The sequence below is a fragment of the Schistocerca cancellata genome, chromosome 6 (genome assembly GCF_023864275.1).
Source record: "Schistocerca cancellata isolate TAMUIC-IGC-003103 chromosome 6, iqSchCanc2.1, whole genome shotgun sequence".
Lineage (NCBI taxonomy): Eukaryota > Metazoa > Arthropoda > Insecta > Orthoptera > Acrididae > Schistocerca > Schistocerca cancellata.
In genome coordinates, this window is record NC_064631.1 from 674,218,756 (window position 1) to 674,236,529 (window position 17,774).

At 43.1% G+C, this 17,774-nt stretch overlaps 1 protein-coding gene across 1 annotated transcript in view; it reads left to right on the forward strand.

Annotated features, from left to right (window-relative positions):
- Window positions 1-13,491: 13,491 nt before the first annotated feature.
- Window positions 13,492-17,774, forward strand: part of LOC126191183 (uncharacterized) — a 211,909-nt gene continuing 207,626 nt past the window's right edge. Inside the window, exon 1 of the mRNA XM_049931958.1 lies at window positions 13,492-13,698. Within this exon, the coding sequence (XP_049787915.1) occupies window positions 13,692-13,698 (7 nt within the window). The 5' untranslated portion in view covers window positions 13,492-13,691. The remainder of the gene's footprint in view (window positions 13,699-17,774) is intronic.

Here is a 17,774-nt window from a genome sequence, read left to right on the forward strand (position 1 = left end):
TCAGATGATTTGTCGTAATATTGGCCAACTTCATTCTGTAGTAGTAAGAATACTTTTTTAAAGAACCTTCTGGTTAAAATTTGATATTGTTGTTGTAACCTCCCCCTCACTAATCGACCTTAATGACAGTGAAAAATTAAACCGCGTGTACCTAATGGGAATTTTGGAAAAGCAATCGTCACCGAAGTTAATCTGTCGGTAAAGAGGGAGGAAAGGGTTACATCTAAATGAAAGGAAATGTGCTAATGAAACTGGTGGAAATTAATTTTGAAAAGGGGTAAAGTTAATAAAGAAAGTAAATGTGCGGTCGTCACGTTAACAATCAACTAGGGGTAATTAGATATTTGAGATTTGGGGGAAATTACGGTCGCCAGTCCTAAGGACAATTACTATAGTAACTGAAAAAGAAAGATTATTACACATATAATTAGCACTAGAAGCGTGGCAACTGAAGGTTGACAAGTGTAGTGTGAAAACTGAAAGTTTGTCAGAAGTAATAAATTTCGCTACACTCTGACTTAATTTAGAAAAAGAATTCATAAAATCGGGAAATCGGAAGTTAATTTTGTGACTGAAGTTAATAGTGAGCTTTCTTTCTGAAGTACATCGAAATTCAGTAAAATACGGTTAGTCTTGGACTACCTCAACAATCATTTCAAAAGCTACTTGAATCTACGCAATTTAGAAATAAGAGATTTAACTTTGAACTTGAATTAAATGATTCTGAACAATTAACAATAGTAAAATTTAGTACGTACCAAGCTGAGCTGCAGTCACAGGTAAGCTAAAATACGGTAACAAAACACGCACTCTTAATTCGTGCTTGTGTAATCTGAATATTGTAGCCAGCTATGAATACCTTAACTGAACTTTGAAATTAAAGCAGTGAAATCGAATGATTGAATTTCAACGACACTCGGGTTCATTCCGGAAAAGGAAGGGACCCTGCTTGGTAATGCAATTGGGACAATGAGCAACAAACGTTCATGCTACGTTGCTGTAATTTTGTGATTTGAACAGTTTGAAATGCTGAGGTCTGCCATACAGTTCTAAAACTTTACGTGCTTCCAGTCTTCCTTGTTGGTTGATTGAAGGTTTGAAGCCGTCCATCGAGGAGGTGGCGACAGTCACTCATTGTCGGCCGTCGCTGTTGCAGAAGCTGGATGTTGGCGCGCCTTCTTCTCGACACGGTCACCAGACGAAATGGGCTCTTGATGTGCGCCAGCTAATGCTTCCCGTCCGCGACACCGTGTCAGAAACTATCATCGCAAGTCGAGAGCAATTACATTCTGCCAAACCCCGAAAGTGCGGCAACTCGCGGGAGCTTCACACACCACACCTGCTCCACTCGCTACTCGAGCCAGACTCCCTCTGCTCTGCCCGCGCTCCACGCGACAGAGTTAACACTCCCAAAGATCCTACACACTTTGATTCTTCACACGACCTATCGATGTAATCGTTCGATAGCAGTTTTCCCTAGGCAAGACCCAGCGTAAAAATACAAATAATATTTATGTCGATGTATAATTGGTTTGTTTCGTAAATATTACAAATAGTAAAACAATTACAATATGTAAAGACACAGAAATGTCATATATTCAGGTAACAAAAATAAGGAAAACCAATTTATAGTACAATAGATGGAAATTGGAGGATATGCATTTCCGGCGTTACATTGTTTTTAGAGTTATTTCCATTAATCAGGACGAAATGCGTTATCTTGACAACTGTGCTAACATTGTCACATTACAACCTATGTAAATTCGTGTATTTCTTTGATAATAATTCTGAATTAAAAACAGTTTGTGTACAGCTAAACACCATTGTGCTCTGTCATACAGTAGGAGTCCACTCCTAACCCCAATCACTTATTCTACAGTCGCTAACGCACTCAGAGGGTGTTTTTTGTTGATGTCTGACGAAAGAGGAAAGGAGTGGAGTGTCAGAGGACTAATGAACCAAAAGCAACCGTTAAGCAAATCTAGCAGGGGGAGAGACTAGTGATGGCTGGGGATTAAGAAGGATTGTTCGATCATTATGAATGATGTCTCATAATATAACACCTTCCCCAACCATGATAAATACCCCAACTGACAGAACAGTATCCATTCGATCATAAGAATCGATGGCATTCACTACATTCGCACTCGATTTTCTGATTACTAACATTCGTGAGAGTGGTTCTGAACTATCTTCCTAGTACCGTTCCACAAGGGCGCTCTGCGAGTGTTTTAGGAATTTGGTGTTGAACCTACAGCCTGCAAGGTAGGAAGATAACATCTCGCGCATGCGGAGTTCAGAAGAGTGCAGCTGTATGGACAGTGATGTAATTAGAAAATGACCTCAATGGCGGTTCCACTACACTCCCTGTAAAGGAAACGTTATGGCAAAGAGGTTCAGGTGTAACTATATGTTAGCAAAAAACGAAAATCTTAGATTTTCGTTAGTAAGATTCATATATTTCTCTAAGTATGATTTCATAATATCAAAATATCATAATTTTAATACATACAGAATGGTAAAATATTGATATTGGTGTTCACAAGTGTGAAGCGAAGTTCCTAACTGTTCTACGGTTGTTTAATAGTAAGATGCCGGCCGCGGTGGTCTAGCGGTTCTAGGCGCGCAGTCCGGAACCGCGCGACTGCTACGGTCGCAGGTTCGAATCCTGCCTCGGGCATTGATGTGTGTGACGTCCTTAGCTTAGTTAGGTTTAAATAGTTCTAAGTTCTAGGGGACTGATGACCACAGATGTGGTCAGAGCCATTTGAAACATTTGAACCAAGAGTAAGATGGTTGAGGACCATGTATGGGGGTCGATAAAATACAAACAAATTGAATACAATTGGGGCCAGAGTTATCAATTAAGTAAAAATGCACAATTAAAATAACCAGTTAATGGATGGGATCGGTAAAGAGCAACCAGAAAGAAGTACACGATTAAATAAATTCAGTAATTTTAGAGTATAAAGCTTTCTACAGTGGCTGATCAGTCCTTTTCGTTAGATCGGATATCTCGCATTTCTGCTTCAATTAAGCTCGACAGTTGTGAATATGTTTAACTACAGATCGTGGTTCAATGTACAAAAAAAAAAGGAGTGACGAGACGACCGCAGTTCTGTGTGTAAATTGAATATCACTTGCTGGCATAGCGCGAGCGCTCATGTTTACCTCGGTAGTGGCGGCTGTCGGCGCGAGCTGTGAACCTGAGAATCTATTCTAAATCTCTCTCGACTGTTCAATCCCACTCTGATAACTTTCCTATGTCTTCGGTGAAGCCGAGATTTCTAGTTGCTCCTTAGCTAAGTTAATTGGCATGGTACATGCTATTTAGCTGGAATAGCAAGTACGTCATTGCCCTCAAGTCGCTCACAAGCGTTAACTGTCAGTGCTCGGTGCGATTCTCTGTACTAGGTGACTTTCCAGTTAAGACAAGTTTGTGAACAAGTGTTCACATAATGACTCTCGCAATAGTTTCAGTGCTGCGTGAGTCGCCTTGCTCTAACACTCGACGATTTGCTGCAAGATAAAAAGAGCGAATTTTCAGTCTGCAGTTTGCCTATATCAAAGTTGGTGGCCATGCGTTTTCTTTCTGGCCAGTCAGAGCGTTCGTACTTGTTATAACTCCACCCACTAGAGTTTATGTGGCCTATCATAGGTGCCGTTTCTTTCCTAGGGCAGAATTTAACTTCTGCTATGTAATATTGAGGTAAACAGCTTTTTCTTTCATGCGAGTTTTAGCACAGGTGGCTTCAGTGAGCAACCAATGTTAGTTGGGTTTGTCCAGATGTTTATCTGCCATCTCTCGCCGTGTTCCTGTAGAAAGGCTTTCTGAAGGGTCATCGTTAAAAGCAGGGACAAGCGAGGCTTTTGCCCCTGGCAGTCTGTGCAGTGGCTCTGGCGTCTCATTGTGCCCGCTAGATGTCCCTCTGTGAAATTTTCGGCCTACATGCGACAGGCGCTGCCATCGTAAAATTCTCCTTCCCTCAGATACGTAATAATTCCCTCAGAATAATACGTAAACCCGATGACTGGAACACAATAAATAGTGTAGGCGATATTGTCTCGAACACTCTGCACGAAGAATACAAGCGCCAAAACCCATATGAAAGGAGGCGTAGACAAACACAAATAACACAACAAACCACATGGGAGGACACAAACACGACCACAGATTCCGAAACCGAGGAAGGAACACTAAGTGAACATGACTCAGAAGGGATCAACATGTAAGGGACCAAAACCAACAATGTATGACTCTGCATGCCACAACACAGTCACGAACAACACAAGTCATCAAACAAATAAACACCGGGACCACATACTAAGACTGTAGTAATAAGGTAATGTCGCTTGGGAGAAGTCTCCAAGAGCTTTTATTCCGAGGCCCGCCTCCCCAATGGCATCCTGCATAGTGTTTAAAGTATACTGTATACAAGCAGTAATGTTTTGCTCGTCTTATTGTGTGCAGACAGAAGTATATTCTCTTCTCTGTTCAAAGCTATAATCAATGAATTTCATATATCAGAAATGTGTTAAGTTATTTAAGGAATAATGCATTCAAGTAACAATGGACTATATTCAATTTCAACTAACAAGTTACAAACATAAGTGTATTTCTCATCTGAAGCTAAAATTCATGTATTCCATGTATGAAGTGCTCAATTAGAATTTAATCTGTGTAAACATACATTAGCGGAAACCATTTCAGATGAGAATAGCTCGAGGTTCTACCGAGACCTTCTCATCTGAAATAGATAGAAATAGGTCATTATTCGGGAGGACGACGGTTCAATCCCGCGTCCGGCCATCCTGATTTAGGTTTTCCGTGATTTCCCTAAATCGCTCCAGGCAAATGCCGGGATGGTTCCTTTCAAAGAGCACGGCCGATTTCCTTCCCCATCCGCCCCTAATCCGATGAGACCGATGACCTCGCTGTCTGGTCTCCTCCCCCAAAAACCAACCAACCAAATAGGTCATTACTAACCAACATGCTACTTAGACTGTATTACTCATCGAAATACAGCATATCACTTCCCTCTATATTTTAGAAATTATTCTTAACCACGCTCATTGTGTTACATTTTCTTTTTTTTATTTTTCTTTGACATCTGCATTGCATAAATTATATTCTCATCAACTATATATTAACAAATTGTATGGAACCATTTTAACAATTGTTGAGCATTCAATTCGTTGTAACCTCAGAGAAATCTTTATATATTATGTTCTTTATATTATTTTTTAAAAAATGCATTAACAACTGTATACCAATAAGACTGTAAGAGGCCCGCATCTCGTGGTCGTGCTGTAGCGTTCTCGCTTCCCACGCCCGGGTTCCCGGGTTCGATTCCCGGCGGGGTCAGGGATTTTCTCTGCCTCGTGATGGCTGGGTGTTGTGTGCTGTCCTTAGGTTAGTTAGGTTTAAGTAGCTCTAAGTTCTAGGGGACTGATGACCATAGATGTTGAGTCCCATAGTGCTCAGAGCCATTTTAACCTTTGACTGTAACAATGAGAAGTCTTTGCTATTAGATTCAGAAGCATAAGACCCACCTTCCATTTCAAGGTGGTGGGTTACTCTGTACTGTTAATGAAATAAATAAATGAAATAAATAAATTCCCTCAGAACCGCGTCTCGTAGCTCGGGTCTGGGATATTACTTGCGTGCAATTACTAGTGTGAGTGTTAATGGTTTATATACACAAAATGTTGGCTTGTTTATTCGCTTTGCCTATCAATAAGTCGTTCATTCTCACGTAACTATGTTGTGTGAAATACTGATTTAACTCGAATTGTTTCAGGAATTCAATGTTGTTGTTGTTGTGGTCTTCAGTCCTGACACTGGTTTGATGCAGCTCTCCATGCTACTGTACCCTGTGCAAGCTTCTTCATCTCCCAGTACCTACTGCAACCTACATCCTTCTGAATCTGCTTAGTATATTCATCTCTTGGTCTCCCCCTACGATTTTTACCCTCCACGCTGCCCTCGAATTCTAAATTGGTGATCCCTTGATGCCTCAGAACATGTCCTACCAACCGATCCCTTCTTCTGGTCAAGTTGTGCCACAAACTTCTCTTCTCCCCAATCCTATTCAATACTTCCTCATTAGTTATGTGATCTACCCATCTAATCTTTAGCATTCTTCTGTAGCACCACATTTCGAAAGCTTCTATTCTCTTCTTGTCCAAACTATTTATCGTCCATGTTTCACTTCCATACATGGCTACACTCCATACAAATACTTTCAGAAATGACTTCCTGACACTTAAATCTATACTCGATGTTAACAAATTTCTCTTCTTCAGAAACGCTTTCCTTGCCATTGCCAGTCTACATTTTATATCCTCTCTACTTCGACCATCATCAGTTATTTTGCTCCCCAAATACCAAAACTCCTTTACTACTTTGTCTCATTTCCTAATCTAATACTCTCAACATCACCCGACTTAATTCGACTACATTCCATTATTCTCGTTTTGTTTTTGTTGATGTTCATCTTATATCCTCCCTTCAAGACACCATCCATTCCGTTCAGCTGCTCTTCCAAGTCCTTTGCTGTCTCTGAAAGAATTACAATGTCATCGGCGAACCTCAAAGTTTTTATTTCTTCTCCATGGATTTTAATACCTACCGCGAATTTTTCTTTTGTTTCCTTTACTGCTTGCTCAATATACAGATTGAATAACATCGGGGAGAGGCTACAACCCTGTCTCACTCCCTTCCCAACCACTGCTTCCCTTTCATGTCCCTCGACTCTTATAACTGCCATCTGGTTTCTGTACAAATTGTAAATAGCCTTTCGCTCCCTGTATTTTACCCATGCCACCTTTAGAATTCAATGTACGGTGTGTTATTTGTTTGACATCATACTCTGTTAGTTAACAGTTTGTGTAGGATTGTACCAGTTCCTCCAGTACATCTCTGATACACTGCTGGGAGAGGATGACTTCCAGGAGCCGTCTTTGAGACTGGAACAACGACTGCCACTGATGAGCCAGTCAGGAGACTGCGACCAGGACACAGAGCTTGGTTGCGACCTGCTGTAGCATTGCTGCCTCCAACCCGCCACCGGCTTGCTGAAGGGCAGGTCACGATCAACAAAAGAGCATGACATCACGACAGACGTCAACACGGCAACATGCAGTGCCTGGTTCGGCAGTAGTCTCAGGTATCAAAGCCACGAACAACTCCGTAGCATGCTGTGAGAAGGCTAGAGGAGTCACAAGACGGACCGAGCGCTCTCGCCTCTTCTCAGAGGTCCAGTCAGAGGACCACAGCAGCTGATAGACGTACATCTACATCTACATCCATACTCCGCAAGCCACCTGACGGTGTGTGGCGGAGGGTACCCTGAGTACCTCTATCGGTTCTCCCTTCTATTCCAGCCTCGTATTGTTCGTGGAAAGAAGGATTGTCGGTTTGCCTCTGGTGGGCTCTAATCTCTCTGATTTTATCCTCATGGTCTCTTCGCGAGATATACGTAGGAGGGAGCAATATACTGCTTGACTCTTCGGTGAAGGTATGTTCTCGAAACTTCAGCAAAAGCCCGTACCGAGCTGCTGAGCGTCTCTCCTGCAAAGTCTTACACTGGAGTTTATCTATCATTATCCGTAACGCTTTCGCGATTACTAAATGATCCTGTAACGAAGCGCGCTGCTCTCCGTTGGATCTTCTCTATCTCTTCTATCAACCCTATCTGGTACGGATCCCACACTGCTGAGCAGTATTCAAGCAGTGGGCGAACAAGCGTACTGTAACCTACTTCCTTTGTTTTCGGATTGCATTTCCTTAGGATTCTTCCAATGAATCTCAATCTGGCATCTGCTTTACCGACGATCAACTTCATATGATCATTCCGTTTTAAATCACTCCTAATGCGTAGTCCCAGATAATTTATGGAATTAACTGCTTCCAGTTGCTGACTTGCTATTTTGTAGCTAAATGATAAGGGAACTATCTTTCTATGTATTCGCAGCACATTACACTTGTCTACATTGAGATTCAATTGCCATTCCCTGCACCATGCGTCAATTCGCTGCAGATCCTCCTGCATTTCAGTACAATTTTCCATTGTTACAACCTCTCGATACACCACAGCATCATCTGCAAAAAGCCTCAGTGAACTTCCGATGTCATCCACAAGGTCACTTATGTATATTGTGAATAGCAACGGTCCTACGACACTCCCCTGCGGCACACCTGAATTCACTCTTACTTCGGAAGACTTCTCTCCACTGAGAATGTCATGCTGCGTTCTGTTATCTAGAAACTCTTCAATCCAATCACACAATTGGTCTGATAGTCCATATGCTCTTACTCTGTTCATTAAACGACTGTGGGGAACTGTATCGAACGCCTTGCGGAAGTCAAGAAACACGGCATCTACCTGTGAACCCGGGTCTATGGCCCTCTGAGTCTCGTGGACGAATAGCGCGAGCTGGCTTTCACACGACCGTCTTTTTCGAAACCCATACTGATTCCTACAGAGTAGATTTCTAGTCTCCAGAAAAGTCATTATACTCGAATATAATACGTGTTCCAAAATTCTACAACTGACCGACGTTAGAGATAGGGTGTGCCTCAGGTCACAGCAGAGTATGCAGGACGCCATCTGGACTGAAATTACTAAATAAACATCTCTTTTAATTGACTCATCTGTTATCGTGTCTGCCGATGCGTCCAGGAACCTACCACGACCATTCTGTACCCAGTAGGGGCACCAGTCGGGCAAGCTGGCCCCTACATTATACACACAATAATTTCTGTAAACAAATACTCCAGTTATGCGTTTCACCAACGAAACCTTGTTTGTAATCTGGTGTCTCTAAACCCCTGTGCCAGATCATCCAGTTACAACTGAATCAGTGATTTTGAAAAGGCCCTCAGTCCCTTTTTTTAACAAAATGAGGTTAGGAGCTGAAAACTTTCTTTATTACTGTATCTACCGGTTTTCATTGAAGCTGGCCACAGTCCAATACATATTATCATACTTACCACGGTTTGAAAAATCTGTATGTTTTGAAAAGGGGCATCAGCCCAGGACTGTCAGAACAACTGCAGTAGCGCTCTCATATGATCTACTGACAAAACTCTTGTCAATCCCATAACTGCTTGAAGCTAATGTTGTCCTGATTTTTATTTTTGTTACATTCTGTTTAATCTGTCTTAAAAGATGAACTCTGAAACTGGTTCTCAAGCGGAAATAAATTCTAAAGAAAAGTAAAAGAGTTATAAAAAATCCTGACAATTATATTCAAAGTGTGATAAAAAAAGTTCAAAATTAAAGGACTTGGACGCACAGACAACAGTAGTAAAATTGAGAAAGCAAGAAGTACTGGACGTGATTGCAAAGAAGTTGATGTTGTCAAAATATGCGTTAATTTGACTGTTCTGAAATTAGTGTATCTTACATAAAACATGTAAGAGTACTTATGCTGCCGGCCGGTGTGGCCGAGCGGTTCTAGGCGCTTCAGTCTGGAACCGCGCGACCGCTATGGTCGCAGATTCGAATCCTGCCTCGGGCATGGATGTGTGTGATGTCTTAGGTTAGTTAGGACCTAAGTTCTATCTAAGAGACTGACGATCTCATATGTTAAGTCCCATAGTGCTCAGAGCCATTTGAACCTAATCTACCCTAGTAATCCGGCCGCGGATTGGGGACCTAGAGTTTATCGTGGAATCCAAACCACGTGTCGTTCCTGGAGAATTTTCGGAACGCTGTCAGGTAAAGGGTAGGTTAAAGGCGGACCGATAATTCTGTGGTCCATCCGGGATTAGCTGCCGAGACCTTTAGATTTCGTAGCGCGCGCTTTACCGCTGAGCCAGCAGGCCCGACAGCGCCACCGTGGGAAGTGCACAACACAGTGGAGTTGAGAGCGGTTTGCAGTGTACAGCACAATCAAACATAACAGTCACGACACTTCGCGTCGATTTTGTTGCCTACCGCACCAGCAGCGCCCCAAGCGGCCAGTAACTTAAACTGTGAGTTCGGCGCGATCGTGAAAGCGAATAGTGGTTGTTTATTTTGATTTCTACAGTGGTTTTTACCAGCTGGAGCGTTTGTAGCGCAATAAATTGCAGCAACAACAACAGGAAGAAGACACCATAGCTGTCTTTTTTGCATTTTCCTAAGGATCCTGAGAGGTATATACCATCATGTTACTAAACTGTATCGTCAGTAATCACTTGCAAACTACATGTGTATTGAAACTTCCTGGCAGATTAAAACTGTGTGCCCGACCGAGACTCGAACTCGGGACCTTTGCCTTTCGCGGGCAAGAGCTCTACCATCTGAGCTACCGAAGCACGACTCACGCCCCCTCCTCACAGCTTTACTTCTGCCAGTATCTCGTCTCCTACCTTCCAAACTTTACAGAAGCTCTCCTGCGAACCTGCGGAACTAGCACTCCTGAAAGAAAGAATACTGCGGAGACATGGCTTAGCCACAGCCTGGGGGATGTTTCCAGAATGAGATTTTCACTCTGCAGCGGAGTGTGCGCTGATATGAAACTTCCTGGCAGGTTCGCAGGAGAGCTTCTGTACAGTTTGGAAGGTAGGAGACGAGATACTGGCAGAAAAAAAGCTGTGAGGACAGGGCGTGAGTCGTGCTTCGGTAGCTCATATGGTAGAGCTCTTGCCCGCGAAAGGCAAAGGTCCCGAGTTCGAGTCTCGGTCGGGCACACAGTTTTAATCTGCCAGGAAGTTTCATATCAGCGCACACTCCGCTGCAGAGTGAAAATCTCGTTCTGGATACATGTGTATTAATGATTAATGTTTCGTTTTAGGAGCAGAAAATGGTTAGTTAGTAGCACACGAGAAGACCTTATGAAAAAAGACCCAGTTTACCTGTATAATAATATTAGGTTTTGTTCGCTACATTTCGAACAAAACCAGTTCATGAATGCAGCCAATAATAAACTCGTGTAGAACGCAGTACCCACACTTGTTGACATTCCAAATAAGCCATCTCAACTGACGATGAAGAGAAAACTGCCACAAAGATTCGACAATCCATCTAAATCTGTAAAACAGTCCTATGACACAGAAGCAGCCAGTTCAACTCTCCATGTATCAGTGCCAATTTCGTGTGAATCGTCAAAACAGACACGCTTTGACGACGAAGTGGTTACATTAAGTTATTCGTGTCTTACAAAAGCGCTTGGTATGTATTTCATTCACTTTTGTTGTTTGTCACTTAATTTTCCTTGCTTCCTTCGTGTGATGACACTATTTTGTTAGCACCTTGTTCACTGACAGGTTGTTTGAAAATTATTCAGATATTTGGTTTTGTGTGAAATTTAATGTAATCAGCTCATTATAATGTTTTCAACATATTTCTCCCACTATTTGGCAGTTGCTTGTCCAACTTAGAATAATATAAAGATGAATGTCGTACTTGTGGCAACAGGCGACAACAATGACAAACACAGTAGGCCTACAGAACGATAAATGAGCTGTCGATCGCTTTCGCATGTAGAGGTACATGTCCTTGCTTCTTACTTCTGAATCTGTGTGTTTATATTCTTTTGATATCAACGTGGTAAACTGCAGTTCTACCCAATGTCACAAGTGTTTCTTCACGAATGTGTTGTAGCTTGCCACTCGATTCGCGGTTTTTGTCCATACTTGCGCTTATTTTAGAATCATTTGTAGAAACATATATACAGGGTGTTACAAAAAGGTACTGCCAAACTTTCAGGAAACATTCCTCACACACAAATAAAGAAAAGATGTTATGTGGAGATGTGTCCGGAAACGCTTAATTTCCATGTTAGAGCTCATTTTAGTTTCGTCAGTATGTACTGTACTTCCTCTATTCACCGGCAGTTGGCCCAATTGAAGGAAGGTAATGTTGACTTCGGTGCTTGTGTTGACATGCGACTCACTGCTCTACAGTACTAGCATCAAGCACATCAGTACGTAGCACTAACAGCTTAGTGTTTATCACGAACGTGGTTTTGCAGTCAGTGCAATGTTTACAAATGCGGAGTTGGCAGATGCCCATTTGATGTATGGATTAGCACGGGGCAATAGCCGTGGCGCGGTACGTTTGAATCGAGACAGATTTCCAGAACGAAGGTGTCCCGACAGGAAGATGTTCGAAGCAATTGATCGGCGTCTTAGGGAGCGCGGAACATTCCAGCCTATGACTGGCGACTGGGGAAGACCTAGAGCGACGAGGACACCTGCAATGGACGAGGCAATTCTTCGTGCAGTTGACGATAACCTCAATGTCAGCGTCAGAGAAGTTGCTGCTGTACAAGGTAACGTTGACCACGTCACTGTATGGAGAGTGCTACGGGAGAACCAGTTGTTTCCGTACCATGTACAGCGTGTGCAGGCACTATCAGCAGCTGATTGGCCTCCACGGGTACACTTCTGCGAATGGTTCATCCAACAATGTGTCAATCTTCATTTCAGTGCAACTGTTCTCTTTACGGATGAGGCTTCATTCCAACGTGATCAAATTGTAAATTTTGACAATCAACATGTGTGAGCTGACGAAAATCCGCACGCAATTGTGCAATCACGTCATCAACACAGATTTTCTGTGAACGTTTGGGCAGGCATTGTTGGTGATGTCTCGATTGGGCCCCATGTTCTTCCACCTACGCTCAATGGAGCACGTTATCATGATTTCATACGGGATACTCTACATGTGCTGCTAGAACATATGCCTTTACATGTACGACACAACGTGTGGCTCTTGCACGATGGAGCTCCTGCACATTTCAGTCGAAATGTTCGTACGGTTCTCAACAACAGATTCGGTGACCGATGGATTGGTAGAGGCGGACCAATTCCATGGCCTCCACGCTTTCCTGACCTCAACCCTCTTGACTTTTCATTTATGGGGGCATTTGAAAGCTCTTGTCTACGCAACCCCGCTACCAAATGTAGAGACTCTTCGTGCTCGTATTGTCGACGGCTGTGATACAATACGCCATTCTCCAGGGCTGCATCAGCGCATCAGGGATTCCATGCGGCGGAGGGTGGATGCATGTATCCTCGCTAACGGAGGACATTTTGAACATTTCCTGTAACAAAGTGTTTGAAGTCACGCTGGTACGTTCTGTTGCTGTGTGTTTCCATTCCATGATTAATGTGATTTGAAGAGAAGTAATAACATGAGCTCTAACATGGAAAGTAAGCGTTTCCGGACACATGTCCACATAACATATTTTCTTTCTTTGTGTGTGAGGAATGTTTCCTGAAAGTTTGGCCGTATCTTTTTGTAACACCCTTTTATGCCTTCTGATACTAATCAAACCCTTAGAGGAAAGAAAATAACTCAAATATTTCGTAAATTACGTAGGAAATGGATGCCAAACAAACATTATGGTTACGATACGTCTGACGTTCATCTTACTCGCCGCTTGGAGCGCTAGTGTCGCTCTGTCTGTCAAACGGTAACAACTTTTACAGCAGTGAGTGTCGCGACTGTTATCTTAGACTGTGGTGTATAGACTCGGGCGCGACCTAGGCTCCATGGCTGAGGTGGTGGGGTGTCTCGGTCCCGCGGCAGCAGGTGGTGGGGGGGTGGCTGCGAGGCGGCCGCGGCTGCAGACACCGGGGGACGTCAGTGTGGCCCCGGAGCTCACAGCCGCAACAGCCGCCTCCGACGCTGCTGCTGCTTCTGCCGCTGCCGTTTCTGACGCTGGCACAGACGCACACAACACACACATTCTCCATGGCAGGTAGGCCGGCAACACTTGGCTTCCTTCCACAGTCATGACTGTCCGCCACCGAAAGTTATCTTCCCCAGCGGTGTGTACTCTTTGCATAAACCTCCTTAGACTCTAGTAATATGCAAAGCTGCGGAGTCCCGCCTCCACTCAATGTTTGGCTGTTAGGAGTCACGTCATCGCGTGGGTCCTCTGTAGCTTATTATAAAATATCTCGAAGAAAATGATCTCTTGACGCGTAGCCAGCACGGTTTCGGAAGATATCGTTCTTATGAAACATAGCTGGCTCTTTATTCACACGAAATAGTGAGTGCTGTCGGCAAGGGATCTCAGGTTGATTCCATGCTTCTACATTTCCATAAGGTTTCTGACACCGCTCCTCGCTAGCATCTTCAAATTTGACGCGGCAAGTAAACCGAGGACTTTTTATGCAAGGACTCCGTCGCGAAAGACTTCGTAATCATATTCGTAATCATCTTGTAACCTCCCCCCAGTTTCGCACCGAACTATATTATTCGCATCCGCTGTAGGTGAAGTTATATTTTAATTATTTTAGCATAATATATATCTTTCCTCCTTGTCATGTGACTCTTGTTGTCCACTTCCGTTATTGTGAAAACTACTAAATGATAACATTACCTTTCTTAAATGCTGGAATTTACAAATTAAATCACTCAATTTATAAACATTTATGAACATCAAACACTGTGTGCCATTCTGCCACTTACCTCCGGCCTCGCTACCGAGCAACCTCTTTCTCTAGCCTCTCACAACCGACTTCCACCCACGGACTCCAAAACTCGACTACTGCTTACCCACTCGCACATTGTTGACTGCACTGCAGTCTTTGCTTAAACCATGTATGATCTCTGCATAGTGCATACTCGATACTACGTAAGGGTACTGTACCCTTACAATCTTCTAATCGGAAACTTCCTAGCAGATTAAAACTGTGTGTCGGACCGAGACTCGAACTCAGGACCTTTGCCTTTCGCGGGCAAGTGCTCTACCAACTGAGCTACCCAAACACGACTCACGCCCCGTCCTCACAGCCTTAATTCCGCCAGTACCTCGTCTCCTGCCTTCCAAAAGGTATTTCTTTTCTTCCAGGAGTGCTAGTTCTGCAAGCTTCGCAGGAGAGCTTCTGTGAAGTCTGGAAGGTAGGAGACGAGGTGCTGGCGGAATTAAGGCTGTGAGGACGGGGCGTGAGTCGTGCTTGGGTAGCTCAGTTGGTAGGGCACTTGCCCGCGAAAGGCAAAAGTCCCGAGTTCGAGTCTCGGTCCGGCACACAGTTTTAATCTGCCAGGAAGTTTCATATCAGCGCACACTCCGCTGTAGAGTCAAAATTTCATTCTGCCTTCTAATCAAATTGCGCTCCTGTGGGCTATCGTCTCACTTGTGTGACTGGATTCGTGGTTTCGTGTCAGAAAGCTCAAGACCGTAGTAATTAAGGGGACGTCATCGAGCGAAACAGAAGCAATAGCTGACGTTCCTCAAGGAAGTTTTATACACCCTCTGCTGGTCCTAATCTACGAAAGCCTGCTGAAAATTAATCCTCCAAATTTTTAATGTGAAAACTCTTAAAACTTCTTAAATGAAACAAATGTTATCAGCATTCTACATTCTTACTCTTCATGTCTACGTATTTGCAGCCATCTGCCACCAGAGGGCGCGGAATTGTAGCATGTAACGGCAGGGTGTAACGTAACTGTGTCGGTGCGTGAGCGTGCTGTAATCGAGTTTCGAATTCGAAGAGTTCGTCCGCACATGCAGCACCGTCTCCTTCAGCACGACAATGCCAGACGACATACCATCGCTGTGACATCTGCAACAATGGGTTGACTGTCACCGATCAGCCTCCAAACAGTCTCGTCTTGGCCCCACCCGATTTCCATCTGAAACACCTTCAAGGACTTCACTTTGCTAGTGATGAAGAGCAGAGGTGAGGTTGTGGCTCCGTCAACAAAGTCAACAAACGGTACCAACAAACTGGTCTCTAGTTGGGAGAAATGTTCAGTCGCTGGGGTGGTCCTGTTGAGAAGTACATACGTAGACTTGAAGAATAAAGGTGTAGAATGCTGATAACGTTTGTTTCATTTAAGAAGAGTTAAGAGCTTTCACACAAACTATCGGAGGCATTAGTTTTCAGCACGCCCTCGTATATAAATGGTTTAGCAGACAATCTGACACCTTCGCAGATGATATTGTCATTTACCATCTAGCGAAGCCATCATAAGATCAAAAGTAGCTGCAAAAATTATTTGTACAAGAGACATGTATGGTACGAAAAGTGGAAATTGACCCTAAATAATGAAGAATGTGAATTCATCCGTATGAGTACTAAAAGGAATCAGTTAAATTTCGGTTACACGAAAGATCTAAAAGCTCCCAATTAAACTAAATACCTAGGGATTACATTTACGAACAACTTAATTTGGAACGACCACGAAGATAATCTTGTGAGGTAGGCGGACCAAAGACTGTGTTTTATTGGCACAACACTTAAAAGATGCAACAGCTCTACTAAAGAAGAAGGAAGGAAGGAAGACTAAGGTTTATTGTCCCGTCGATGTCGAGGTCATCAGAGACGGATCATAATCTCGGACTGTTTCAAGGATGGGTAAGGAAGGACATCGGCCGTGCCCTTTCAAAAGAACCACCTGTTCCAGGCACTTGTCTGGAGCGATTTAGGGAAATCGAGGAAAGCCTATATCTGGATGGCAGCACGCAGATTTGAACTATTAATTTCCCGAATGCAAGTCTAGTATGCTAACCACTGGGCCACCTCGCTCGGTTTCTATTAAAGGGACTGCCTACACAGTGCTTGTCCATCCCCTTCTCAAGTATTACTGTGCTGATTGGTACCCTTACCAGACAGGGGACATTGAAAATAAGGAAGAGCAGCTAGTCTTGTACTATCGCGAAATAAGGTGTCACAGATATGATAAGCAAGTTGACCAGAAGTTTTTCGTCGCGACGAGTCCTATTCACGAAATTTCAATCACCAACTTTCTCTTCCGAATGCGAAAATAGTTTGTTGACTCCCAGCTACGCAGGTAGGTGACAAAATAATAGAAATCAGAGGTCACACGCAAAGATTTATGTGTTCATTTTTCGCACGTGTTATTCGAGAGCGGAACGATCGATAAACAGGAAGTGGTTATAACCTCCGCCTAGCGCTTTAAGGATATAGGGTGCCTATAAATGGGGGAAAAATCGAAATTTTTAATCTCTTTATTAAATTCCATAGTCTTTCCTGATTACATTGATATATACATTATAGTTATATTGAAGTTACAGTCATGTATGCCGCCACGCCCCCTTTATTTCTGTTACAGAAACCAGTATTATTTCGAAAAGAACTGTGAACTTTCTGCATACAGCGATTATACGTATGATACATTGTATATGTTGGTAACAGTGCAGGTTTCTAGTGTTTGTAAATGATTGCCTTTGCTAGTATTTACTTTTGTTTCGCTGAAGCAGTTTGTTCACGTGTTACTGAATGTTTGTTGCCCAAGTGCTACATGTATTTGCGGAAGTACATACCCTTAATTGTGCAACAAATACAAACTATGCCATGCATCAAGAAATTCAATAAAAGGAAATTCCGTGGTAACCAATTCCAAAAACAAAGCTAGCCACACTGTTGAAAGTAACCTATGTATCAGTTATTCAGAGAAGAAACTCCCACATGGCACGCCTCCTGCTGATTCAAATTTTTGTGTTAACAATGACGCTTTTTGTAGTGGATTTGCTGTTGTTGATGCGGGCATCTTATCTTCTTTGATAAAGGAAGTGGCTAAATGTAAACAATGTGATGGTGTAGGCTGTCTGGAAATAACTCTCAACAATGTAGCAGGAAGGGTTTAGCGGCAAAATTAGTTGTTCCGTGTAGATCCTGCAATAAATCTACCTCGGAAATTACTTCGAACATTGTGCATAATTCATATGATGTGAATTTGAAGTTAGTGTATCCAATGCGTGCATTAGGAAAAGAAAAAAAGTCTGCTCAAGCGTTTTGTGGTTTGATGGACCTTCCTCCTCCTCCCAGTAGGTTCAGAAAGTACATAAAAATACTTTTAGGT